The sequence below is a fragment of the Poecilia formosa genome, unplaced genomic scaffold (genome assembly GCF_000485575.1).
Source record: "Poecilia formosa unplaced genomic scaffold, Poecilia_formosa-5.1.2 Scaffold118, whole genome shotgun sequence".
Lineage (NCBI taxonomy): Eukaryota > Metazoa > Chordata > Actinopteri > Cyprinodontiformes > Poeciliidae > Poecilia > Poecilia formosa.
The window spans coordinates 1,357,075-1,384,873 of NW_006800057.1; the positions used below are offsets into that span (position 1 = coordinate 1,357,075).

The following is a 27,799-nucleotide window of genomic DNA, read 5'->3' on the forward strand; positions in this document are numbered from 1 at the left end:
CCTCCCTTCCTTCAACTGTATTGATCTGCCATTTGGTGTCAGGGGGGTGATAAAAGTGGGGGTGGTTAGTTCTCCACTTGGTTAATATCCAAGATAATTTTAAACCCACAACACTAGAAACTGGACTCTTCATGTAGTTGACTCTTTTGTGACGTTGGTATTTTTAGTATTTCCCGTCAGTGAGGGCAGTGTTGCTTACTTGGTGTGGGAAGTGGTTTGTAGTGCTACATTTTTTGGAAGCGACTAATTTTATTGGTCAGATCAGCTGATGGGACTGAAATATCATTATTGTTTGCTTTAATGCAACTCTGTTTAAGTAAATGACCCGAAGCAGTGTAGTCTTTAACTGTAAAATGAGCTGTTAGATTAATTTTATGCAATAATTTAGTTATACTTCAACTCTTTCTGGAAGATGAGTCCTTCCTGACAACAAAATATGTGTGGCTTTAATTAATAATTATGCGCAAGAATAAAGGCATTTTACTCCAAATACATAATTCATGGTACTGCTAAACACCTGTCACTACACACTGGGTCAAATAACATTGCATGGGCAAACAGGACGAGTATAGTGCTGTTGTTTGTGTGTGAAAATGTTCCTGTATGGATCGGCTCCAGACTTCCTCCTTTCTCCCAACAGCAGTCAATCCCATCAGTATTTGTCGTTTGTGAGACAAAGCAGCATTCCAAGAGTGGGAAACCAGTCCTCAGGGAACAGAAAGGACCTCTAGTATGTTCTCACACGCTAATGAGCACAAATGCATGTCATGTTTTCTGCGAGGGTGTTTGTCTGTGTGGACTGCCCCCTCTGGGCGGGGCAGACCCACTCTTCCTTATTTGGACGGTTGAGGTGGGGGTCGGGGAGGACAGCTGAATTCTGGTGACTATAACGAAAACTTGAGCGTGAGACACATCGTCTGCTGAGGAGTGTTGAAGTTCATCAGGCCATCAGGTCTGAAGAACGTAAAGAAACCGAGGACAAGAAGGAGGAGGAAGAGCAGTTGGCCAGAGGAAAAGAAAGAAGCAGCAGCTTAAGAGGGAGAAGGAGATAAGAGGGGAGAGAGTGGGACAAACGGAAAATGCCCACTAACTTCACTGTGGTCCCAGTGAAAGATGGCACTGGAAAGACAAGAGAGGGAAATGACGAAGATGATGTGGATGGGAGCAACGTGCTAAGAGAGGAAGAAGATCCTACAGGTGAGATCAGATTCTGTTTTCTTTTACATATATTCAAATGCAAGAACATGTTTTTTTTTAATATAGATTTCTACACATTGCAAACAAATTTCTGACTTTTTTTACTTTTTCCATCTGTTAGCCTGTAGATAAGGAAGTCCTTCAGGAAAGTTCTAGAGTTTGCTTACAGGATCCAACACAAGCTGACAATTTAGCTTTATTTTGAGGGTAATTACTGCCTTTATTTTTCAGAAAAACTGTTTATGGCTCATGTGGGTGGATAATGTGAAAGCAGTACTACATTTTAGGGAGCGCTTGTTTGTTGTCCAACTGCTGCATGAGATGAGTTTCCCTCACACGCAACTGCCACTCAAGGAAGTGTGACATGGGGACCGTTCCATTGTTTCCTTTTTAGCCTCAGTGTCCCTGCTTCTCCATGCATTTACCTGGCAGTTCACGGTGGTTTTTTTTGTTGTTACGTCACTTAGCAACCAGATCCATCCATCTTACTGTTCAGTTCTATTCTGAGTTACTGTCTGGAGAAACCCAGTTGTTTTGATGGATGGAATTTTAACGTCAAGTCTTGAAAACTTGTTTGTATCAGTCACCAGACTTACTGATTGATAGTAGAAACAGAGCTTGTGGAAAAAACGGGCAATTATTTTAATACCTCATACTGAAAAACATATAACTAACATTTTTTGCAGGTAGCTATGTTCAAGAAATATCAGAGTATGTATGATTAGCCTGCAGACATTTTATTTCTTGGTGGGAGACCATGAATTATTTACATTGGGATCAGAGGCATCATCACATCTTAGTGTACGAGAAATAAGTGCCTGTTACAGGACAGAATGACAAACTGACAATGCATGTATTATCAGTTAGCGTGTTTAGCATGAAACTGAAAGTGAAACTGTAGGCTCTTTTTGCATTTCAAATAGTATTTTGATTCTTTACTGGTCTGTGAGATTTCTAAAACACTGGCAACATTTCCCGATTCATGTTCCAGACCAGAGGTTGACGCCCATCCAACCCCCACTATAAATCAGCAACTTTGTTATAATATTTTTAATAGGGATACACTGACCAATCGGCTGTACAATAATAAAATAAAAGGTTTTCTCAATTTTAGGAGATCAGTGATCTTATGCACTGCCGCTCAAGTCTGAAAATCAGTCACAGTCCCCTTTCTCTCTGCAGCCCTCCAGGTCATGTCTGCACATGGGTGGTTAACAATCCTCAGCCCACGGTTGCCATCTTAGCAACTTTGTAGCTATTTTTAGCTGCCTTTCAGACAAAAAAATTGGCATTGACCAAAATCGGAATCAGCAGGTCTGACTTTTAAAAATTGGTGCACCCCTTAATTTTAGCAATCTTCTTATCTGCGGACAATCACACTCTCTCTTGCCCTGTTTCAGCCTGAATGAGTCACAGACATGTTTTTTTGAGGTTTTCTTTTAAAAAAAAAAAAATCTTCTTACGTCCATGGCCTTCCTCTGACTTTGTTTTAAATCACGCCATTGAACGTGAAAATAAGTCTTCTTCATTCAGTAACAGCCCCACTCTAAAGAGTGTTATAAGTGCAACTTGGTAGATCTTAATTATTGATTTGAAAAATATTAAGTTTTTGAGTTTCTGACTAGCTAGTCACCAGTTAATGCATATCCAGCTGAAAATTTTCTGTTTCCAGTCAACTGGTGAATTTTTTGTGGATCTGTATTAGCAACGTTACCTATGTAGTCGTGCTTATACCTGAATTTGCTTGCACTAAAGTGAAAAAAACATTTGCTCTGTAAGAATTTCCTTTGATTTGTTGTGGCCCATTTGTTTCATACCAATAGAGGAAATCATAAATGACACTACACAGGAACTTCAAGCTGTGACTGGTCCACAACGTGTAAACTTTTAATTAGCAAGGATTGAGCTGGTAGTTGGAAAGAGACCAGTGTTGTGAATTTTTGTTTTCTGTTTAGGTTAACTTTGACCTTCTTTCTAACATACAGACCCCACCTTGAGAGTGGATGCGTTTCTTTGTATGTTTATTAAAAGTCTCTTCCTTCTAGCTGAAAGCCACATTATCAATCAACATGACATGAGTGTGCAGAGATAGTTTTGTTTATCTGAGCATTCAGCCCAGAGAGGTCAAAGAGTGCACTTTTAACTAACTCCACTTTGACTCTCCATGTTTTTCTCAAATGCCTTTAGTCAACTTGCTTCTTTTACAGCATTTTACACAGCTCTGAGCTGTTTATTTCCCATGCTTTAATTTCTGCTGTGGAGCTGCAATTACAGCAGCCTGCTGGTTAAGCTTTTACAGACTGTGGGAGAGTGAATGGCATTTATTGTGATAGGCGGGATATCATGCTGCTTTAGTTACTCTGGCACATGCAAAGCATTTGAGTCTGATGAAGAGTGTTCTGATAGTGACAGTGGGTGAGGTAGGGATACGATCTCGCACAGAAATAAAAAAGAAAAACTGGTGGATTCTGAGGTCTTGTTCTTTTGTGTCACCAACTCAGTTTTTTCTTATTTTTTTCTTCTCCTTTATTTTCTAACAACATATATTATTGTTCTTGCTTGCTCTCTGAAACACAAATAAAGATTTGAATTACTTATTTAGTAGCACTCTTATCACATAAAATCTTAAATGCCATGTTTTATCCGAGCTTAACAAATGATTTAAATTAGCACCTCAGTTACCAACCAATCGTTTTATATTTATTCATTTTCATCCGAGGCATCTGATTTGGTAACAATCTGGTAGATAGAGGGAAATCAAATCTCAAAATGGACACAGAGGCAGGTTGAAGTTTTTTTTTTTTTTTTTTTTTTTGTTTGTTTTTTTTGGATGTTTTGTAGGGAGGGTTCATGACAGTAAAAACTGCTGTTGGCTCATGAGCATATGTTGGGAGGACAGAGTTAAATAGGAGTCGCTGCTATTGATTATCCTGCTGGCCCATTTCCTGTTGGCTGAGTGGGGGGAGGTGAGACCCACCCTCCATCCCATAATGCAATAGACTGTATTTTTTTTTTCACAGACTCATAAATTTCCTCTTTGTTCCCCTCTCCATCTCTTTTTTTAATATCTCATTTGCTCATATCTACCTAAAATTTATGTTTTCTTGTTATTTTTAAAATAAAGAGCCTTTTCAAATAGAGTTTGGACACCATTTCATAATCTCTAATTCACAACCTAAAGCTTTCCTTTAACTTTTAAAACAGAAAATCAAGCCTGATTGCTCTTGTAGAATATGGACCACGTTGGGATGAGACATGTTTTAGAAAATTACTAAACACTGTTTGACCTATTGCTGTGAAGTTATTATTAATACTTGTGTTTATGTTAATCATGTTAGAGAGAAGTCTTGCAGATCCAGAGATGTTAGTTAAGAGAAATTAAAGGAAGGATTTAGAAAAGGTGAATTTTTTAATAACTTTCCCAAAAAATGTGGAAAACTGAAGCAAAAAATCAAATCACAATATACTGTTCAGCCTGTTTTCTGTGGCATGTAAAAGAATAAGTCATTTTTTCTACATTTGCCATAACTAGACTAGAATGCAATTTCAAAAACAAAAAATTAGTAAATTAATATCGTTTTGATGAACCTAATATCTTTTAATGTCTTATTGTCAGCTGGATGTGTTGTTACGCTACTAGCTTGCCTTTACATTTTTTTTTACTTATTGAGCATGTGGGGTGCCAATAGTCATCCCACTATTGCCAATTTAGCAACTTTTCAGACAAAATCATCCAAAATCTGAATTGCCAAATCAAAGCCTTTTTAAAAAAACGGCGATCAGCCAAAACCTGCAATCGGTGCATCCCTAGTTATAACCTGATCAAGTCTCACTGTAACCTAGAATCAGTGGGTCCAGTTTCAGTGATCTTTTTATTTCTTCATAGGATCACATGTTTTTAGCTTATAACTTAACACAATTGAAAACAAAATAGGAGCACAATTTGATGGCAGCACTTGCTTGAAGCTTGGGCGTTAATGGGATTTTTAAGTGGCCTCTTTATATCACTGCAATACTTGATCCTGTGTGAAATCTTAACTAGCGTGCTTAATTTTGCATCCAGCTGAGAGTATGCAGATTTTAGACAGAACACTGTGTTCTAGCTGGGAGTGAACAGGGACCTAGTGGGATAGGGTGGAGAGAGATTGTGTAAGTGTAAAGGGAGTAAAGGGTGTACACAATGGACAAATACTCAGTTGGAGGTGACCAGTATGAGTAAAGAAAGAAGTCATTTTTATATATCTTACAGGAATTTTAATTCCTGTGGTTTTCAGTGGAAGCACCTCTATGGGTTCATAGCTCTGGAGTGGGTCTTCTCAAATGTTTGGACAAAGCTGAGCCCTGTGACTGATGGACTGAAGAAGTAATGGTTTGAAGGGAGGTAATGAAACTATGTGAAAGTACAGTATTTTTAATGAATATAAAATAATGTCCATAGTTAAGATAACGGATATGAGAGTACTCACAGCATTTTTTCATTACTGTTTAGGTTTAAACTGAGCAGGGAAATGTCCGAGGTGTTCCTGACTCAGTCGGTGCTTTTTGCCCATCTGTCCTAGTCATGCGTTTCCTGTTTGTTTCCCAGTCAGATCTGGTTTTGTTTAAACCTTCTGTTGTACTGTGACCATTTGTTGTTGTTTTTTTTTTGTTTTGTTTGTTTTTTAATTCCTTTTGTTTTTAAGCAAAGGTCTAACATCACATTATGGTTTGCTTGGGATTTTTTTGTTTTGTTTTTAGCAAAATCTTGAGACAGACTCTTGAGATGGAGAGCTACGTCTGCTTCCTGTCTTTAAAAGGAAGCCCAATAAAAGGCTAAAATGCACTTTTCTGTTTTCAACAGCAGCTACAATTTCTCCTTCACACTTCAACTGTTATGTTCATTTCAAGGCTGCATCCTGCACGTTCACTATTCAGATTCTGTTCTCCAAAAACAGAATCAGTTGAGGTTTCTATTCACTGCCTCTGCAGGTAGTAAAGAAAGGTTTGGAAATCTGTTTTTTAGTATATTTGTATACCAGCGTGTGTCCAACCTGACCTTGCTGTGTTCTCAACTTTCAGCTGTGTATTTGCATTAGCCTTGTTGCAAGAGTTCCGTTTTTTACTCTGCATTGACCTTTTACAAGGGTTGGCGAAGTAAAACCTTGTTGATTACTAATATTTAAAATTAAATATTTCGATACCAGTTAGATTGAAACCGTACTAGTTGACGATTAAGAGTCTAAGAAAAGCAGCCAAGAAACTGCTTTTATATGTTTCACACAATCCATGTGAGCAGATATTTAAACTGAGTGGACCTTGGGTCATGTGTTATCTCTGTGTTGTGACATGCTGAGGGGTGTGGTGTTGGGAGAAATGCATGCAGAAGACACAAACAGGAATGTAATGATCGAAGCACAGAGACATAACATGATATGATTTCAAAGTTTCCTTAAGGCCGGCAGTCGAACCTCACATTGCTGCAGCTAAACACTCAAGTTAAAGTTCAAAATGCAAGATCTTGTAAGGTGTGAACAACTATGTCCTATGGTTTATTCACTAAAAATAAACAAATAGGACAGGAAAAAAAAGAGTATTATGACACTCCTCATTGTGTTGATAGCTTGTTTAAACAGAGTTGTACTGGCTGGTATTACTGCTTCCTATTTCCCGTGCAGTGATCTCACTCTCACCAGTTGCCTGTTCTCAATATGGTATCTCTGATAAGCTCCTAGCCTGCAACCTGCACCTATCATAATGGGGATCTATTTTCCTTCCTTCAGTTCTTTTACTCACAGCAGCAGTTGTGAGACCACCAAAGTCGCACTGTCGTACTTGCGGCCTCTTAATATGTATCTCTTTTAACCAAGCCCAAATATAGCATATTGTTCTTGCAGTGATCTGCACTAAATGGCTACAATGAAATCTAGAGTTTACTGTCTTTTTTTATATTGCCTAATATATATGGGAAAAAAAAGGCTATATTTAATTGACTCAGTTAAAGCCTAATTGAGTCAAATTAGGCTTTAAAGCTTGGAAAGAGGGGATTCAGCATTTCATTATTTCAATAAAGTTTACTTTGCAAAGTTTACTATTTGTCATGTAGATTCCTAGTAAGGAACATCAAAAACCAGACTACACATGATATCCTCTCCGATGTTCGCACTTGTTTGATGTGCTTCCTAACATGGTTCATTAAGTTCATACATTTTGGTTGTTATTTGCCCACATTTTATTGTCATAAGTGAGGTAGCTCCAGCTTGCACTTTACTAACAGCTGCAAATATTCTGCACAGGGAAATGGTTGATTGTAAATGTTTGCTAACAAACAGCTGGAAGTCGAGTTCTAAAGTAGAATTAGATTGAAAATATGCTGGTAATTTAGCATCTTAAAAAAGCAAACGTTGCTTGGGTACGAAACCTTACAGAATTTTATTGTGATAGCATAGTTTTGCATCAACGTTTGTAGAAAAATCAACCTTAATATTAGAAAGAGAAAGTTGTTTTTAATCCTCCTTTCCAATAATCTTTTGCTGTCCATATGCTCTGAGAAACATGTAGATTAGTAGAAGCTGATGCTTTATGACATACTGAGGATGGTCCGTAAGCTTGAAATACTTCACAATATTTTGTAGTATTTATTACAATAAAAAAAGATTAATATTTAGAACCTCTTTTTTCGTGCTTTTCTTAGGCAGCTGTATTGCTATGACTACACATTAATGCAAACCACTCCTAGAAAATATAACTTTTGAAATGAGCTTCTTGAAGACACCAGTGACTTAAAGAGGGACATTTATCTTTACACTGCACACAGTAACTATATTAATCATGTTCTTAAATGTATTTCTTCATTGACGTTCAAATGTAACAAGCAGTGGCGAAAATAGTAAACATGACAGTTGCCACTAGGGGTGCACCGATTGCAGTTTTCTGATCAATCATTAATCTTTAGAAAGCCTGACCTCCTAATTCCAGTTTTGGCTAATACAGATATCTTTGTCTAAAAAGTCACTGAATATAGTGAGTAAGTCACCAAGTTGGCAACAGTGCGATAACAATTGTTGAGAGCAGCTCTGTCAGGAGATGAGGTCTCATAATGTGTAGATCTTAACTATCTCCTTTGCTTAGGTAGATAAGATCGGTTTCACATGCAAGTATCAGCTCATTGCCAATTTCCCAAAATTAAGGAAATTAGGCCAATTCATTGGTGCATTCCTAATGTCAACAATACTGTTTTTGGAGTATTAAAATGCCATTAGTTGGAATTCATTGTCAATTTTTCTTGATAATAAATGATATGCTAATGCTAACCCCTTCTGTACAACTTTACTCAGCCCTTTAGGGAATTTTCCTTATAGGTTTTAGAGTTTGCTCTGGTGGAAGCTACGAGTTGCTAGCATAGCTGCTTTAATTCTGCAAGTTCAGCTGCATTCTCCAAAAGCACGCAGGACCTATGTTGATGACTGGATTTGTGTAACAAAAAATGTATTTTCTCTTAGCTTGAGAAATGTAATATGTGATCCTTCTGTTTCTCTGCCATGAATTAATGTATTTTTCATAACTTTGGCTTGTTGGAGTCATTTAATTAAATAAGTTGACCCGTAAATACTAAATGCCTGTGCAAGGAATAGTTGACTGCTTTTTAAAGTGCTCAGAATGTGACTGGTCAGTCTGGCAGACTTAATTTTCCCTAAATCCACCACTTGCTTTTAATATCTTTTGTCCTAATACAAAAACCAGATGTTGGCAGAGCAGGACACCATCTGGTCCCAAACGGTTATCATATCTTCATACAGTGGTTGCATCCTAATGTGTGTGCTTAGTAGTTCTGAAAAAGGCTTAGAGAAAGCTCTCGTGTGAATCTAGATGAAATAATTGTTTTTAACATACCAGCAACAGCTGCAACTCATTTTTGAAGGTAGTTGAGGACCAGTCTAGATGCCTGTCTGCAGTTTTGTTCCAAAGTCCTGTCGTCACACCATCTGCTGCAGGGTGGAGTGGCATATTACTTCCAGTATTTGCATATGGTCAAAGAGCAGCCATTGTTTGACTTGTTAAGGAGGTAACTACATTTTTAGGAAGTTTGGTTGATTGTGTGAAGTCACATGATTCGTTCTTGTTCTCATATGTCTGTTTCATTGCTGTTTTGGTTTGAACACTTGGGAAGAAGTGGAGTTACATGACAGAATGTAAGTATATTACTTGTTGAATTTTATGAAGTGCAAATACATTTTCTCTGTGCCCATTTTTAGATAGGCAGATCATCCTGGCTAGCTAGTTCTTTCTGTCAAAATGATCTAATGTCATGTCTGCTTATGAGTGAGTTTGTATAGAAAGGCAGAGAGAGAGTGACCTCACTGTTACTGACAGTTACAAGGTGCTGCTATGGGTGCATATAGTTGATGCTGACAGTGTGAGTTCTCCATCTGGAAAGCTAAGTGGTGTGTTTTCTCTTTGCGTTTGGGAGTGTTTGTTTCTGTATGTCTGCTTGTGTGGCCTTGGCTGAACAACATAAATGTAAAGATATGCACAGAAAATGTTTTTGTGAAATATGTGTTTTTTGTTCATTAAAAATTATCTGGAAATATTTTTTAAATACCTCAAAAACTTTAAGCACGCACCCATAAATTGACCTTGATTTCCTTCATTTTAAGTGGTCAGTGATCAGCCGATATTTGCATGTGAAACCGATTCTACCCACCTATCATATCCACCAGTCTTACTGTGTCTACCACCTCAAAGGTCTGAAAATGACTGGAAGCACTACGTCATGTGCAGTTAAAATTAAACAAATGTATCGGACAGAAAACTGCAATCGGTATACCTTTATAACACACCCTGTTCTACTACCATATCACTTTTTCTGTGCAAGCAGAATAATTATAAATGTGTGATTATTTAGCTGTTGATTTGTTAAACAGTTTTTATTCACTCCATGAATACACATTTTGGGTTAATAAACAAAGTTGGAATGGAAAAAGTAGAATTCTGAAAAATAAAAATAGGAAAAAATGAAATTTAGCAGTCAATAAGACAGATATCATAGGGCCCTAAGTAAGCAGTCAGATGGCTACATTTAAATCTTCAGTGCAGATGAACTATGGAGAAAGATTTTGTAGCATCTTAGTGGGAAGTATTATCTGAGTTTGTACTGCCTCACAACATTCATCTGTGACACTGTCAGTTTGAACACCACATTCTTTTTATAAGTCCAGCTGATTATATTGTAGGTTCCACATACTAAACATATTTTACCAGTAAAGCTTATCCTGAGCTTTGTGATAGTATTTTTTTTATCTCATATTTGTTATATTTGCCTACATCCAGGGCAGATATAAATGTAGATGGACGCTCCAGTTCCCTAGCTGATGCTTAGCACAAGTCTGGTTTTACGGACAAACAGGAAAATAAATTCCATACCATTCTGGTTGCAACAGGTAGTCGGCGGATCACACCGTGGTGTGTATACATAGCTAGAATAGGTACGGCAAAGATGCCAAAGATCTGTTGCTCACATGGACACAAAAGCTGTAAAAGCCTGGTGCAAAGTGAGAGTTCATCTACTAACTTGACTGAAGATGAATACAGAAACTAAATATTGGAGTATCTTTGTCAACCTGTTGCTTTATCAAAACATTTTTCCTATTTGTGCAAAAAAAGAAAGATAACCTTTAATACATTTAAATGTAATAAATGTATTAATTATATATTCCTGTTGTTGATGGGAGGTTATATGCTCAGAAACTCATTAATCACGTTTGCTAGGTATTATTAAAGGCTCTCTGAACTCTACTTCCATGATGGCAGAGGCATTGACTTTTACTAATGCTCTTTTTACTTCCTGGTAATCATCTCATGGTTGATGTTTACAAGTGGTAGCCAGGATTCAGATGTAAGAGGCACTAAGTAACATTGATCTCACCAGCCTTGACTGACCTGTCTCCTCTTGCTCCTTCATTGTTTTTTTTTGTTTGTTTGCTTTTTTTTGTCATTTTTTTCCGATACTTCATCTCACTGTAAGGAGCGCATTTTAAAACCTACATATCTCCTCATTTAAAGAAGCTTTTAAAAGAAAGACATTATACACCTGCGTTGTGCAGTCAGTTAAGCGGAGTTAATTTAGGAACATTTAATTTTTTTCTCCTTGACATATTTCAGTTCCTAATGATGGAATAGAAAGACTGCAATTATTCCTACCGACTGTAAACAATACACTCTAATTCCTATGTTTTTCAACGCGTAGATCTAAATTTACAGAATAAATTGTTTGCTTGTTACCAGTAGAAGGTGCTATAAGTCCTCTTGCTTCTCTTTTCATCCTGCCTAAGGTCTGTGTTGCATACTGGGAAATGTTGTACACTTCACAAGTTTAAATAAACTCGATGCTTAATGGGTGCGAAACATCCAGCGGTATACAACCAATTTCATACCCATTCATTTATCCATGAATAAACCAGAACTCTAAGGTATTAAAAGGAGCGGGGGCAACCTGAACAGTAGCTGCAGTGTTCAGTGAACGAAACAAATCAAGTCAATTCATTTGTGTGGAAAGTCCTTGGATTCTAAGACACAAATGTGGATTAAAAATGCTTAATGTGTAAGCTTTGTTACCTTGTGTAGTCTGCATCATTCAGCTGCACAACCAATCTATTCAGACATCTGAAATTTACACAAAGTGACCCATTTTTAATTTTAGAATTTGCTGTAGCATTTAATTTGCTTTCATTTACACTCTACATTTGAATAAACACCCTTAATCCACCCATTTGTTACTCATTAAGATTGCAAACTCAACAGATTATTGGATTTTTCAGAATGAGAGTTGACTCGCAAAGTGAAGTGTGGTAAAAAAATATTTTAAATACATTTTATAAATAACTGAGAACAACCTTTTCCTGATAGTTTTTGGTAAAACTGATTTGGTGAAGATTGGTGTGTTACTAAATCCGCCTTCCTGTTGATTTGATAAATCTGCTTTAAGCTGTGCTTCGACACATCTGTCAGTCTAATGATGGTGGCAACAGATGTTCACTTTGGTCACATGGACTCATGAAGCCTGGCAAAGCTGTTGCTGGTGATGTTTGGATTGAACTGATATTCTCAGAGATGTCATTTCTCAGAGATGTGTGGATGACTCAGGGTAATGAGTCAACGTTCGTCTCCTTGGTCACCAGCACATCTTGCACTGGCAAAGGGCATTCCTTTGATGGGCATGTGGCCAGAAGACAGGAAGAGGAAGTGAAGCTCCGCTCTGTGCTAGCTTTAACGCCATATCCTCCTCAGGCCTTGACATTGCCTCTTGTTTTATAAAAAGTTCAGGATAAGCCTAATCTGGTTAAGTGATTAGTGCCCACTTCACCTGCTCTCTGCCAAACAGATTAAATGGCAACTAAAAAGAACAACAGTGGGGTGCTAGGTTGACCGAGGTAATGACTGGGGCAAGGCTTTGTCTGCTGTTGTCCTTTATATTTATGTGGCTGTCTGAAGTGTTTTGCGATGAGGAAATGTAATATCAGATCTGCATACTTGTTAGAAATTAAATGTTTCAAGTTCACTGAGTATTAAATAAATCAAATGAATCACCTTGTGGATCTGATGAATGCTGGCTTTACTGTTGGTTACAGGTAAAGCTGTATAGGTTGTTTCCCCTGCAGCGAGCTGATGGACTAATTGTTTCACCCTGTGACATCTAGGAGGTCTTTCTGTCTGTACTACAGTTTTCTGCTTCCATTGCGTTCTCTGCTCCTCCCCTTCGGTGTGTGTTAACTCTCGCTCGCACAGCTGTGACAGTGATCAGAAGCTCAGGGAGCTTGTGGGGAAGAACTGTGTGTGCTCTCACGCGCATGCCTGTGCCTGCAGGTCTGTCGGTGGGAGGGTGAGGGTGCTTTGTGATGCATGGCTGATGTCGCTGACTTTGTCGTCACAGCCACTTTATACGCACACTCACACACACAAACATGGACACATACTGTCACAGAAATAGCTTATCCTCACATTATGACACAGTGCAGCCAGCTTTCCTGACTTGTGCACGTCAGTAGAAGTATCTTTACACTTTGGACCACCGTTACTGGAGTTCCCCAAGGACCACTGCTAGGACCCTCTCCCCTCCATCCCCCTTTTTTAGCCAGGCTCCTCAGAATGGAGCACAGGGGCAGCTCTCGTCGGAAAGGTAAGTTTCCCCCATTTCATGTAGACTTTGAGTTGCCCTTTGCTAGTACCTCAATACTTTAGCTAATAAATTCTAAAAAAAAAAGAGGGATATATGCATTCTGTTCACTTTGAGAATAATTTGATCATTTAAAAAAAAAAGTAGGATTGGTGTCCAAGAATAATTTCCAACTTTCTGTAATTTACCTGAACTGTATCTAGTCTGCTGTCATGTCTGATAAGTCTCTTCTTCGACATCAATTCCTCCACTAAAGACAGAGTAGCTTTAAAATGAACTGTAGTACCCTGAATGAAATTATAATAAACCGATAAAAGAACAGAGAATGAAATGGCTGGGCTGTTATTTATTTGGACTCTACATTAATTTATGATCTGGCCCAACAAATTTCACTTTAAAGTCGTTGGCCAAACTTTCCAACCAGTTAAATTTTTTTAGGCAAAATCATTTTTTGATTTTTTGCTCCTTCTTTGTTCTTTTTAAAAAAAAATTTATGTATTTATTTATTTAATCGCTTGTAGTGACAGTAAAATACATTTTGGCTGGGAGAGAAACATTCTCTGTTCTTCATCTTTTACATCAGCTCTTGGGAGTTCTTGGTACAATAAACTGGGATCTAACATTGCCAGTGTTAGGAAGCTTACTGCGTTGTCACAGTCTGTGGCTTAGCGGTTATAAATAGAGCGCGTGGTCATTTATTACCACGAGAAAGGCTGAGCCTAACTATTAGCACATCCCTAATTTACCTGGTCTGGTACATTTGGACCAGCTGCTAAGCTAAGTGCTGATGAAGTCTGAGAGCAACACCATCTTCTTGGAAACAACGACAAAACAAGGAACAAATGAGAAGCTCATCATCATTTTGTCACAAGTAGCCTTTAAGATGCAGCTAAAGAGGAAAGTTTCTTTACTTTGTAGTGATGGGATTTTTAAATCTTTTATGGATTGCAATTAATTGGAACCGCCAGAATAAAATAATCTTGTGTTGCAAAAGAGCTACACATGAAATACTGTCAAGTAGAATTAATTACAGAAATTATTTGTTTCTCAAAATCCTGTAAATATTATCAGGCAATGGGTTCAGCCTCCTAAATTGAAGTCACTTGCCACTTTGGCTGTCTGACAGTGTTATTGTAAATTCTAGAATATTGTATGTATGTAATTGAGATGCACCAAATAATCAAACAACAAACAGAATCAGACAATTTTTCTTTGACTGGCTCTGATTGGTGATCAAAAGTTCCCATTTTGAACAATTAGATTTATTTTCTTCTTCCTCATTAAATTAATTAAAACTGCAATTTTTTTCCCTACAACCTACATGTAGTTTGATGGTCTGTTGTAAGCTCTGTAAAAACCAGGAAATATTTCCCTTGCATTAATACATAAATTTGGAGAAACTTGTAAATTCTTAGTTTTCTGTTGGATTTGAATATTCTTCTAGTCAAACACTGCAGCACAGTTATTGTTTGAAACGTCAATGATCTTTGTTCAAACATTGGTCTTTGTCAGTCATCAGATATACACTTTATTGCTCCTTGGGAAAATGTTCCAGTTAGTTAAATTATGCAACTTCAAGGTAAACTGGTCAACTGCATAAATATTTCATTCAGATATTCAAAGTATTAAAAGTTGATGAAACTAACAACAAATATTTATTCACGCTATGAACTAAAATGTCTCCAGATTTATATTTAACACTGTTTTTTTTTGTTTTGTTTTGTTTTGTTTTGTTTTTTTTTGTTTTTCCACTCATGCTCTGCAGGGGTTTTAGACCAAATGCACATTTTGAGTTGAGCTTTTATAGCACAGGAAGTATCTGCCCAACACCTGCAGAAATAGAGCATGCACACACACACAAACGCACGCACCCTCTCTTAGCTCATCATTTAATCCACCTGCATTTATTCGATAGCAGACACCAGATTTAAAAAAAGATATATAGAAAAGTGCATCCTGTTGGTTTGTGTGTTTAAATAGTTTTTGTAGAATTTGATAATTACCAGTCTGAGAAAATCAAGGGAAATGATCTCTTTTCTCTTGTCTGGCCCATCTCTCACTTTAACCTTTGGATGTGAAAGAAGAGAGCACATTAGCAGGGAAGATGACCTTAAACAGCAGCATGTCCTCACATTCCCTCTAAATCAGCTGTTTTGCTATTAGTAAGTTCTCAAATGTCGATGTTCCAGCCTTTATACGGAGCATTTATTGAAAGTCAAATATTACACTTCGAAAAATACAAACACAGAATTACTGTTAGTCAAGAAAATCTCCATGTGAAGGATGCAGAATGAAACCTAACAGACAGCTGGAATGATGCAGACAAACCACAGCATCTGTTTAATACACAAATGTTTTATCATGGCTGCTACTGTATAGAAAACTAGACCAAGTCTCTCAGGACTGTTTGCTGCTGCACAAACATCAGTCAATGTTTACATCTCCACCTTTAATACTCCAGATCATGTGGAAGACCGTTTAACAGCCATGCTATGCTACGCTAGCCTCCTTATCTTTTGGTCTCACATGTCCTTTTGGAAAAGCACATAATCTGCTGCAACAGTCGCCATATTAATTGCAGCGTTTGCCATCAACAGTGGCAGCTGGCACTTTCGCCTTGTTTGGGACACTGATGTGCAAGTGCAACTTAAGGTCACTGTGGGATTTATTGACATGGATGGAACTCATGGACCACTTGAAATTGTTTTTAGCTTAAAAGGGCATAGCACCACAGCTTTGTGTGTGCAGGAGTTTTTTTTTTCCTTCTTGGTATTGATGACATCAGAATGCAGATGATGAATCATAGAAAAGTAAAGGTATAATCCTAGATTTACTTCTTCCAGATGCCATTCATGCTACAAGACATTCTGACATCAACTGCATAAAGGTTTGAGAAACCAGAAATCTGGAAAGTTTTCAGAAAGATTCCGCCTCCAAAAAAATTATTGTTCAAACAGCACGATCTTCAATTTTCTTCCATATCTGTAAAGACATCCCATTCTAAACATGAGGAGATGATGTGGACAGCTCTTGTATTTGTACTCCTTCGTATGATGAGGCGTAGCACTCGCTGATGATGTAACCACTATGTCGGCGGGTTTTAAAAACAGAAGCATCACCTGCCCTGATTTGGAAACAGCAGAGCCTGTTTTAGCACGCTGCCTTGTCTCAGAGGAGATTTAGCCACTGTCAGTAAAGGAAATGATTACCTGTGCTGAGTGCTATGTAACTGAGCTAAGCTCTGACTGACAGGCTAAAGGTTAGCTGCATTCCTCCTGCCCAGTAGACATCATCTTTAAATCCATTCTCTTACCCACAGTTATTGAAAAACTGTTTTCTCACTTAATACGGTCTGCAGTCCTGTTCAGATTGTGTCGAAGGCCTGCAAAGTGCAAGGGCGTAATGACATTGTCAGTGATTACTAGCAAGCTAAGCCACTCTCCAAGCCTCTTATTCCCCCTACAGCTGGATCAAGTGGTAAAAGTTACTCATGAAATGCAGCCGGGCTCACCAAAGGCTGCTGCGCTGATACATGATGGAGGCGTGGTTGAAGTTGGTTGATCTTAAAACCATTGGGAGAAATAAGAAGCATCTTCTTCAATACCTGGGATACAGTTTTTACATGAAATCTACATTCAGTAGTTTCTAAATTATTTGTATTAATTTATTAAATCAGATATGTTCAGAGAAAGATGAGTTATGGTGGTGCATGTACTCCAGTAGGGGTATTTTCCTGCTGCTTTTCCTGAGGTAACAGATTTTTCTTAGTAGCAGAAGTCCAGCAAATGTGCCAAAATTTGCTGCATTATCCCTCCCACAGACCCAAAATATATTAAGTATGATAAAAGCTAACTTTTCTATTTAAATTGCCTCTAACGTGTGCATGTAGTAAACGTAGTTACTAAAATGAATGGATGTCGGTACGAAGTTTTCAGTTGGATGGAAGTCCAAGCATGTTGGATGTGTGTACTTGGTTGCCTGTCCTGTGTGTATCTATGTTGCCCTGTCCAGGCTGTACCCTAGCTTTCACCCAATGATGGGAGTGTGTGAGTGGTGAATTGAATTGTATAGAGTTGCCGTTTGGTACTCCTGTGTCTTCGATTGAATGTCAGATTAACAGTTTATTATGGAGGACCGATTCTTCAAAAATGGCAATAAATAAACTCATTCTGTATTTATTAGTTTTTATATTTATTGTAACTTTTTTTTTAAAATCACGCATAGACTTATTTTCTTTTGTAAGATTTCCTCTTTGCATGTTCTCCCCTCCTGTTTTCCCCTTGACAGAGATAAATATTTCAACTTGGAGAGACTTATGGATAAAGATGTGATTAAATAAGTTTTTTGAACATGAATGAATTTAGTTTTGGCGCTCAGACATGTAATGGAAAAATTTACAATGATCTCCTCGTCCTTTTTCTGCTTTAGGTTATCTGCATAGTCTTATCATGATTGGTTAAGTTGCTCTCACATAGACCTCTACAGTGTCATATAACAGCAGGGGAGAGGTTCTTGATCCTGGAGACTTAAGTGTTACTTCCCCAACCCTGAACTTATCTGCCATCTTTAGCATTAAAACACAACCCCTTTCCTTAACAATAGACAAATGGCAAGACCATCTGTATTGGGCTCCACAGAATCCCTGGTACATAACAATCAAGGGTTCACACCTATATTCCAATCGCGTGTCTCTTCTCTAACCAGAACCTATGAAACGAAGCCAAATCCACTGTTAGTTAGAACAGACTCAGCAGACTCCTTTGACTCTGTATTTCTGTTCTCACCTTGCAAGGTTTTAATAAATGTCTTATTTCTTCTTATCCAGACTCTTGTTAAAGTAATTTTTCCATGACAGACCTCAGCAGAAGACATGAGCACTGTGAATTGCAATACACACGAATGAGTTGCTTGAGATGAAGTTAATATACATCTTACCCACCAAAAGAGTTTGTTGTGGCCAAGGCCAAAAAACAAGGAGATTAGGTGAAGAATGAGGGAAAGAGATGCAGGAGAATGAAGGCTAGAGGTGGAGAAAAAGAAGGAGAAAGGATGTGAAGCTGGGAGATAAAATCCAGCTGAGGGGTATGATGCAAGACTGGGAGATGACGGCCAGCTGAGGAGAGGGAAAGAATATGGAGCAACCAGGAAAACAAGTGCGAGGAAGAGAGGAGAAGCTGGGTGATGAAGGCCAGCCATTGAGCAAAATGACTTCTAGCCGCAGGATGAAGGCAGACTGTGCAAGGCTGGGAGATGATGGATGACCAGTGAAGGCCAAAGCTGAGAGAAAGTTCCTTGGATCTAAAGAGCGTTAAAGGGGAACAAACAACTGAATGCCCAGGTCAGCGACCACTTCTGTGTGCAGGATGAGAGATGGGAGGACTGGGTTCCTCCAGGAAAGGATCAGGGAACAGTTGTGTGATGAGAGGCGTGGCCCAAAGCTGATATGCTGCAGCTGGGGCATGATGCTGGCAAATTTACACCTAAGCTTCATTTATGATACACTGTATAGTAAAATAAGTTGAAGAAAGTTACTGTGTTTTAGATTTTGGATGCAATATTCAGCACATTAATTACTTTATTGTTCTTTTTTTTAATTTTGGCAAAATCTTTTCTCTATACCTTTATTTATGTTTAAGTCTCAAAACAGAACTAACTAACCCTATATGAACTTACATTAAAATCATTTTATTGACATTATGCAAGTGTTAATATCACATTTAAGATATCATGCACAATTTTGCAGCTTAGTTCAATAAAGTTTTACTTCACACATAACCTGGCAATTTTTTTCCTTCCAATATGTTGTTTACCTTTCAGTTGAAAGCCAAAGCTCATGTCAGGTCATCCTAAACAGAACTATTTTGACTTGAAATAGTTTTAATAGATTGAATAATTATTAGCTCATGCAACAGTGAAAAGTGAGCTGCATAAAATACACGTATTTTATGCAGCTCACAACTGTACAGTTGCCAATATCAACACAGTGATGTGCACAGCAATCCTGTTAATGCAAAGACAGTATTATATAATTCCTGGCTGTCTGCATAAATCTGTTTTGATTGAATGAAGGTTCCTGGGGTTTTCTTTTATTCAGAACACATAAAGATTTATCTATCTTCATATAAACAACACAATTCCCACTGTGTGTGGCTCAAAGCCTCTTAAATGATCAAATTAAGCAAACCAAACACACAAACTGTGGCAGAGATGTATTTAGATCAGGAAAAAAGCTATTTTCTCCCTTCATATGACGTGTTTAAATTGGTTTCTGCTAAACTCGCATGTGCCTACTTCCCTGAAGTCAGGGATTTCCCATAATCCCAAGGCTTTCATTTGATAGATAAAATGGATAAAGTGAAATAATAAAGAACTCTGCTAGCTAAGGTGCTTTAGTCACTCAGTAAAACTAATCTGAGTGAAAATTGAGCTGAATTATATATCAAATCGTAATTGTCAATATGAATGTGCAGTATTCCAACTGTAAAATAAAAGGCTGTAACATTTCAGGCATCATGCTTTTAAATTCTAATTAGATGGAGTTTCTTTAACACACTGCAGAAAAATATGGAATTTGTGTCATTTGAACTGTGATCTTAATGAGTTGAATACCTTCTCATCACTTTCTAGACACTTTTTGCAGGTATCAGTAAAGCTAGTAGTTCCTTTCTGCACTGGACAGCCAGCAGTCTGTGTGATCTGATATTGTGCCTAGAAATTATAAAGATCAGTAGTAACAACAGTGCTGATGTGTGCAGCTGTTTTCCTGCTTAGTTATGATTCACATAAAATTTATCAGCAAAGACTCAAAGGCATTCTGGTGGGATAAAACTGCTAATTCTCCATTAAATAACTCTTTACAGCCAAAATATAAACAGCATTTTCATCCTTGTAAGGTTTAGTTAGCTACATTTTCCCTCATATTGTTTCTGTTTTCTCTTGAGAAATGTAGATAACCCTGTAAAGTTGATCCATTCCTGCTCTTGTGAATTTATTCCTTCTTCATCTCTTAGCACCAAAATACACTGAAGATATGTTATTGTTGTTGATGATGATGTTGTAACAGCCTTCCAGACCACTCAGGTCTTCTGGTTCTGGTTCTGCTCTGCATCCAGAACCAGAACCTTACATGCAGAAGCAGCATTCAGCTTCTATGCACCACAAATTATCAGGAAACTGCAAAAAAGCTGAACCAAGTGAGTTCCTTTAAATCAAGTCTTAAAACCTGCCTGCTTAGAATTGCCTTTGATTAGTAATAAGTGAAACATTGATCAACATGTTTGACGTGCATGTCTGCACTTGATGATTTTGCCATTTGACAAAATGTAATGTTAATTGCTTGTTTCATAACTGACGTTTTAAACAAATAATCTTGACATTCCATTTTCTCTCCATTTTTATTGTGTAGTTACGCCTGTCTGCCATTTGTCTGCATCTTCACCCACGTGTTGTTCCTCTTTGCTTCCATTTACTGACCATAAAACACATTGTAAATCATTGAATGTTTGTTCTCTGGAAGTTTATGCATACACATTTTATTATAACCTTTGTTGCGTGGCGACAATGGCTTCAGATTTGTTTTACTCCCTTTGAAACTGAAAAGGCAATTTGATGTATTCAGGGGGGGCATAAATCTATTTTCTTCCTTTATTTATTTGCTTTGTTTGTGATTTGTTTTATGTTGCTGCCTATCATTGCCAGACATCCCTTAAAATTAGATTCTTAATCTCCATGGAGACTACATGGTTAAATAAATAAAAAAAATATCTCTACATGGAAACATGATAATTTAATGTAATGGATGTTTGCGCTGAATCCTGCTTTTCCTTCCCATTGTTGTGTGTGGAACTTGTAGTACTCAAGCACATGCTTTGTTTTAAGGCGGTAAAACAAATTGCTTGTATTTCCTCCACATATTTTGCAGATTACATTTTTCTGCTAATGGTTTGACTATTTAACTCTCCTGTGCTTGCACACAGAGTAGACTGAGCTCTACTCTGTTGAATCCTGGTGGGGATAAAATAACCTCACAGTTGCTTTTTATAAGGCTTTCATTTCTGGTTTCTATTGGTCTGACAGGCTGATGTGATCGCACCCCTGAATTCCCCCTCCCCAGTACCTCGCTGTTCGACCATGTCAGATAATTGATGATTTTTAACCATCAATTATGGTTATCATACCCTCTGTTATATTAACAGAGGCTACTGTCATATTCTGCTGATGCTTCACCCCAAGTTTTTACCAGTTCATTAAAAAAAGAGTTATTTTTTTTTATTAACTCTTCCCTTGCGCTCTTGGCCATGCTACTTCCCGCTCGCTCTATGTTACCTAATCAACAAGAATGAAAACGGTTAACTGATATGCCGCCCATGAGGAGATGCCACCCTGGATGGTTCTCTGTGTTGCCAATATCAGAAACCGCCACTGGTGACATATTTTGGTGTCGAGTGTTGAAGCAATTTTAAAAGGAAATTTTAAAATGAAATGCCTTTTCCCTAAAATAAGTATTTTATTTTATTTTATTTTTTTTATTTATTTATTAGCTATGTTTAGCATACTGAATGGAGCAAGTCAAGACAACATGTTAGTGATGCCCCACATGCCACTGACTTCATTTAGGCCAGTATTTATTAATTCCAGTCCTCACGCTCCCCTGTCCTGCATGTTTTAGGTGTTTCCCTTCTGCCACACACCTGGATTGTATCTGTGGGTGATTAACAACCTTCTGCAGTACTTGAGGATTATGCAATCATTTGAATCAGCTGTTCTGGAATAGAGACGCATATAAAACATGCAGAGCAGGGGGGCCTGAGGACTGGAATTGAGCAGCACTGATTTAGGCTAACATTAGCATTTTGGCTAATTGTAGCTTATACACTAATGTTTGAATACTGAGTGGAATGAGTTCATATTGGCCTTCAAAAATTGATACTCCACATTCTATTGACCACAATGTAGCTTACTTTAGCGTTGTTGCTAGTTTTTAGGAGCAGAATGCTGGGTTCCAACCGACTTGCACACTTTGGCAGGCCCCGTTTACATTTTTTCAAAAATATTCTAGTTATTATTATTATTGTTGTTGTTATTATTATCAATGTTATTATTATTATTATTATTACTTCTGTTCATTTTATTATTACTATAACTACAGTGGACCCTTGGACAGTTCAGTATTCATGGAGTTTGTGGAGTTTTTTGTTGAGAATATATGATTTATTTATTTATTTTTTTATGCAGCATGGGAAGCTGTAATATCTAGGTGCAATGCTGCTTGATATGCTATTAGCTGGCATTTAAAGCAGCCAGTCCCATCCAGGAGCTCTACTCATTTTCCTTTGCGCTGATTTGCTGTTCCCCAAAAGTGGAGGTATGGAAGATTGTAGGTACTATCTTCTGTGGTGGTCCTGGGACAGCTTATAATGTATGTTAATGGATATTAAGACATATTTGGTATCTTAACTATTAAAATAGATGGACATAGGCATCCTTAGAGGAGATCTCAAGTATTCGAGGATGATTATGGTTTCTTACTCTCGCTAGTAATGGTAGTAGTTGTAGTTATTCTATAAATTTGATTGTAATCTCAACAAAAGTTGAGATTACAATCTCAAATCAAAACCTCTAATGTTTTTGTAGTGCTTAAAACCTACCACTGCATCTTTTTATATGTTCCAAATCAGATACAATTCTATTCTGTGATGTAGTTTGGAATAACTGCTGCTTTGTAGTGGCTCTCTTATCAATGATGTTCATTATGTTGCCGTTTTTCCCATCATACCCTATACTATATTAACTGAGGCTACTGTCATATTCTGCTGATGCCTCACCCCAAGATTTTACTTGTATGAATGTGTGTTGATGTTTTTTTTTGAGAGCGATTTGAGCCTCAATGTGTGTGAAACACATTAAGAGGTCGATATTACTAACACTGCATCATTTCAGTCCATTTACTTGTTAGTCCATATGGAAGAGCTATATCTGACCCTGTCTGCTTCTACAGATTGAACTGAATCATTTCCTGAACGTGACCCACGTCATTTATGAAAGACTCCTTTGGTTATTAACTTCCCCTCCGTTTTCTTCCCCCAGGTGATGGCGTCCCAAAGGAAAACAGTCCCTTCATCAACAGCGCAGAAAATGACAAGAACAATTATGATGGCACCAACATGGCACTGTTTGAGGTAATTTCTCATCAGTATTACTTGTTTAGAAGTCCATCACTGGTTGGGATGTTCATAGAAAAGCTTATGTGTTAGTAAACACCAAATGTGACAGATTATTAAATCCTCAGCCTGAAAAAGCTGCATGTAAAAAGCCTATTTTGCTGCTAAAACTGAATGCATTTTCACCCATGAAGCCATTCATCTGCAACACCAATACTTTGCTCAACAGTGTATAAAGTTTTACAATAGAACTGCTCTGTTTTTTAATGTTGAGTGAGCTGAAGCTGTGCCAGGTGTGTTTGAGTGCCATGTGGCAGCCTGGCTGCCCTGTGGTCACTGCGTGGAGGAACCACTGTGCTCTCTGTTTTCTCCACACTGTGTGAAGCCGATCCAGCTGTGCTATTTCAAGACACTTTGAACAAACAGGGAAACCAAATATTGTAATATCCTATCTCCTCCTGCAGGATTTCATTTTTTTTTTCAAATTATTGCTGCTCTGTATTTCAAGTCAAGTACAAAAAATGCATCCAGAACAAGTTCAAGACTTGGACTGAACTCAACTCTTGTTTTCCAAATAGGTTATATGTATCATCTTCTAGAAGTGAGCGGGTTGAAAAGGTAATGTGTGATTTTACACTGTCTCATTGCAGGAGGAGATGGACAGGCACCCCATGGTGTCATCCCTTCTTGATAAACTGGCAAACTACACCAATCTCTCCCAAGGAGCTCAGGAGCACGAGGAAGCTGATGAAGAGGAGGGTACCAAGAAGAAAACCGTTAAGGTAAAGCAGACACAGTCCGTATGGTGCTTCTAGCTTTGGTTGACATGGTTGCATACAATTTCATTTTAACAGTTGTTCTTTTAAATCTGCTGAACAGTCGTTACATAACGGGGTCTTTGACCCATGAATCCAAGCTGTTGGTTTTAATCTCCCATCTTCCTCCGGTTCTAAACTTGTCCCCCATTAAACCATCTTTGGACGTTCTCTGTTTATTAATATGGTGTCACATTTTAATGGATGGGTTTTATTTATTTTGATTCAGAGGGAGTCAAACTTTATCAGGACATCACTTAGTACAAAAATAAACATCTGCAGCACTCTTCTATGCATTTATTCACCACTGTCCATAGTTCATTTTTCAGGTTTCCCCTTTTGGATTGTTCATTCTTTACGTCTGAACTTTTTAGGATCAAAACTCTCTGACTGTTTTGCCACAAAGCGTACGGATGCTTTTCTAACCACAGCCCCAGTCCCTTGTCAGTTTCCCCATCACGTCCCCTGCATAGAAATCTGCCTTGGACACCTCCCACTGGCTCCCAGAAAGTCTTGAAATGATTGGAAGAAGTGGACGAGTTCATGAAGCAGATACCTCAGTCGCCCCTCTTCGTCTGGAATAGCTAGTGACTAATACCATAACTCCACTCATGTGAGGTGAATTCTGCTCTGTTTTGGGTTTTTCTTTTTGCACGTTGTTGCGGAACACAGTTTTTTTTGTGAGGATTGTTGCTCTTTCTGAATTGAAGGGATAAAGACTTTTTGGAGCTGCTGTTTCTGACTGGAAGCTAAAGAGTTCTATGTTAATGGTTCCCTTGTCATTTACATGTAAGTCTAATTTTTGTTTGGGTTATAGTTTGATACTAAAAATCATTTTAAGACTGGTGTTCTATAACACCAGTCAGATTAATTATACAATTACAACTGATGCACTTTCAGTTGGAGTATGAATTACAATGAAAATTACATTTCAGTTAATCTCATTGTCAAAATGTGAACATTTTTTAGTTCAAGGATTTTGTTATTTTTTTGATGGTTTGGGCGTATTAATAATTACAAGCTGAAATTAAATTCCCAGAAAACTAGAACATTACATAACCAATAAAGAAAATTCTTTTTGAAATGTTCTGAACGTAATATGGCCTTCACAGTCATGGGACTGCTGCTGACTTAACATTTGTCCAGTTGAGCTCAGTCCTCCACCAGCAGGGTGGCCCTGAACGGCTGTTTTTAATGGTGCTGGCTTTTCAGATTTCTGAATACTGGGTTAGTCATGACAAGTTGATGGGAAGGAAAAAGTGTACAGCAACAGGGATAAGTTGGAGAGTATTTTTAAGCAAAACTCGTTCAAAAGAATAGAGGGGAAGTCACATGGTGTGGATGTTGGCTAGAGAACTTCAAGAGCCTCCACACACAACTGTATCCATGAACTACAGCTGTTGCGTTCTTAAAGCCATGCACAGCACAGATCAGATGTGTCTTAATGAAGTAAAGCACTGCAGTTCAGTGATACAAGTGAAAATAAGGATTAACTTTGAAAATTAAATTCCAGAATCTGGATTAATTGTGACGAGCCTCAAGAATCCAAGAATCTGCCTGAGTTCAAGTTCCCACACTTCAGAGAGTTGTAAAGTAAAAAAGTAAAAGTACTTTGTTATTGTACTTAAGTGGATTTTCCAGGCATATGTACTTTACTTGAGCAGTTATCTTTTTGAGGACTTTTTAATTTTACTCCATAAATGTGAAGAAAAAAATCAGCATTTTCTACTTCTTACATTTCGTCTCGTTTCTTCCATGATGAAAAAAATCTACTGCTCACACAGAAAGTGTTATAGTGTCTATAATTCACGATTCAGTTGGATGCAACCAAAGCAAAGCAGAAGGAGAACACAGTGGTATGAGAAAAACAACATGGATGGAGACTTTAACCCGAGTTTCATCACAAACAGAGGAACACATTCAGAGGCAAAATCCATTCCCCCCTCTATTGACTTATTTTAAAAAATCCTGAACAATTAGTGATGAATGCGTTGTTTTTTCTGTAATCTAAATGATCCTGGTTGAAATTTGGTTCAAAGAAGAACTGGACCGTATCAGTATTTGGTTACTTTTTTTTACCAACACAGTCTATGTTGTCAGCAAAAATAAACAAGGAATATATTCTGTATGACTAGAACGTAAGTATTTTAGACTTATCCAAAGTCTTTCTGTATTCTTGAAGGTGAAAATGACTTTTTACTTTTTGTACTTAAGTACGTCAAACCTTTTACTTTTTCACTTTTACGTGAGTAAAACAATAAAAGAGTAAAACCTGTACTTTTACTTTTTGCTAGAATATTTTTTTTCAACACAAGTATTTATACTTCTGCTTAAGTAGAGAATGCGAGTGCTTTTGACTCTTGAGTGACGACTTTGGCAGCCATGTCATGTGCTGGCACTCAATAATCTGCCAAAAATACCACATATTCTTTTTCACTGATCTTAAGTGAGAAACTGAATTGTGAGTTTTCTGTTGGCTGTAATCATCAGAAGTATTACCCTCCCTCATCTTCTGCAGAGCCCTCAGATGGGAACCTTCATGGGTGTCTACCTCCCTTGCCTCCAGAACATTCTGGGGGTCATCCTGTTTCTACGCCTTACCTGGATTGTCGGCACTGCCGGCATCTTGGAATCCCTGGCGATCGTGGGCTTGTGCTGCTCATGCGTGAGTATTTAATCACTGTGATCGACAAGAGCCTGGCCTGACTCTTGACATGGAAATCATCTGTTCTTTCATGAGGGATTTTCAAATAAAGTCCTTAGTGTGGTGATGGAAAAGCTCATTGGGTGAAATCACTCATCCTGAGTACAGTAAGACATGAGCAGGACTTCCTGATTCTCCAACATGCACTCCTTCGCCACCTTGACATCTAAATCTGTCCATCTGAAAAATGTCAGAAACCCAGTGACACCCACATGATGCCTATATTTGGCTGTCCCACTGCAGACTGTGGATTATTCCAGATTAATCATGGAAAGTACAAACCTGAAAAAATGACAGTAATCTCAGTGACACACTTTTGGGCTGATAATGAAATTCTCTTCTGGGATCTCCAACACCACCAGTGAAAATGATTCTTAATCAAGAAGCCGTCGTTCATTATCCCGTCCACGACTGAAAACACTTTGACCGGTCGCTTCCCGTTACACTCAGTTTACTTCATTGCCCAGCGTCTTAATGCTGCACATTTCTGTAGGATGACATAGCTCCTGGTCTACTCTGACTGGAACTCCACTCCCTTATTAAAACCTATCCAGAGTGCGTTAGCAGGGTTAACCCTACCTTACATCCCTGCCGTTATGTAAGAGAGCCAGCTGAGCTTAGTCGAACAGATTAACGTTCAGTTTCACTGCTTAGATCACATCTGACTTTGCACTAATGGCTCTGCATCAGCGACCTTCTTATAGGTCTCATCCTACAGACATGACATGCGGAGCAGTGTAATCTAGCCATCGCTAAACCCAGCTGCAGGGATCTC

The 27,799-nt window shown here is 38.0% G+C and overlaps 1 protein-coding gene across 6 annotated transcripts in view; it reads left to right on the forward strand.

Moving 5' to 3' along the window:
- slc12a7b (solute carrier family 12 member 7b) overlaps positions 1-27,799 on the forward strand; it is a 61,753-nt gene that overhangs the window by 9,507 nt on the left and 24,447 nt on the right. For 4 of the 6 annotated variants that reach the window (XM_007560666.2, XM_007560667.2, XM_007560669.2 and 1 more), the window contains exons 2-4: positions 23,432-23,523; positions 24,156-24,287; positions 26,839-26,985. In XM_007560666.2, coding sequence (XP_007560728.1) covers positions 23,432-23,523; positions 24,156-24,287; positions 26,839-26,985 — 371 coding nt within the window. Of the gene's footprint in view, positions 1-855; positions 1,198-13,053; positions 13,349-23,431; positions 23,524-24,155; positions 24,288-26,838; positions 26,986-27,799 lie in introns of those variants that run through there. The other 2 variants (XM_007560668.2, XM_016675621.1) reach the window with 2 other exon arrangements.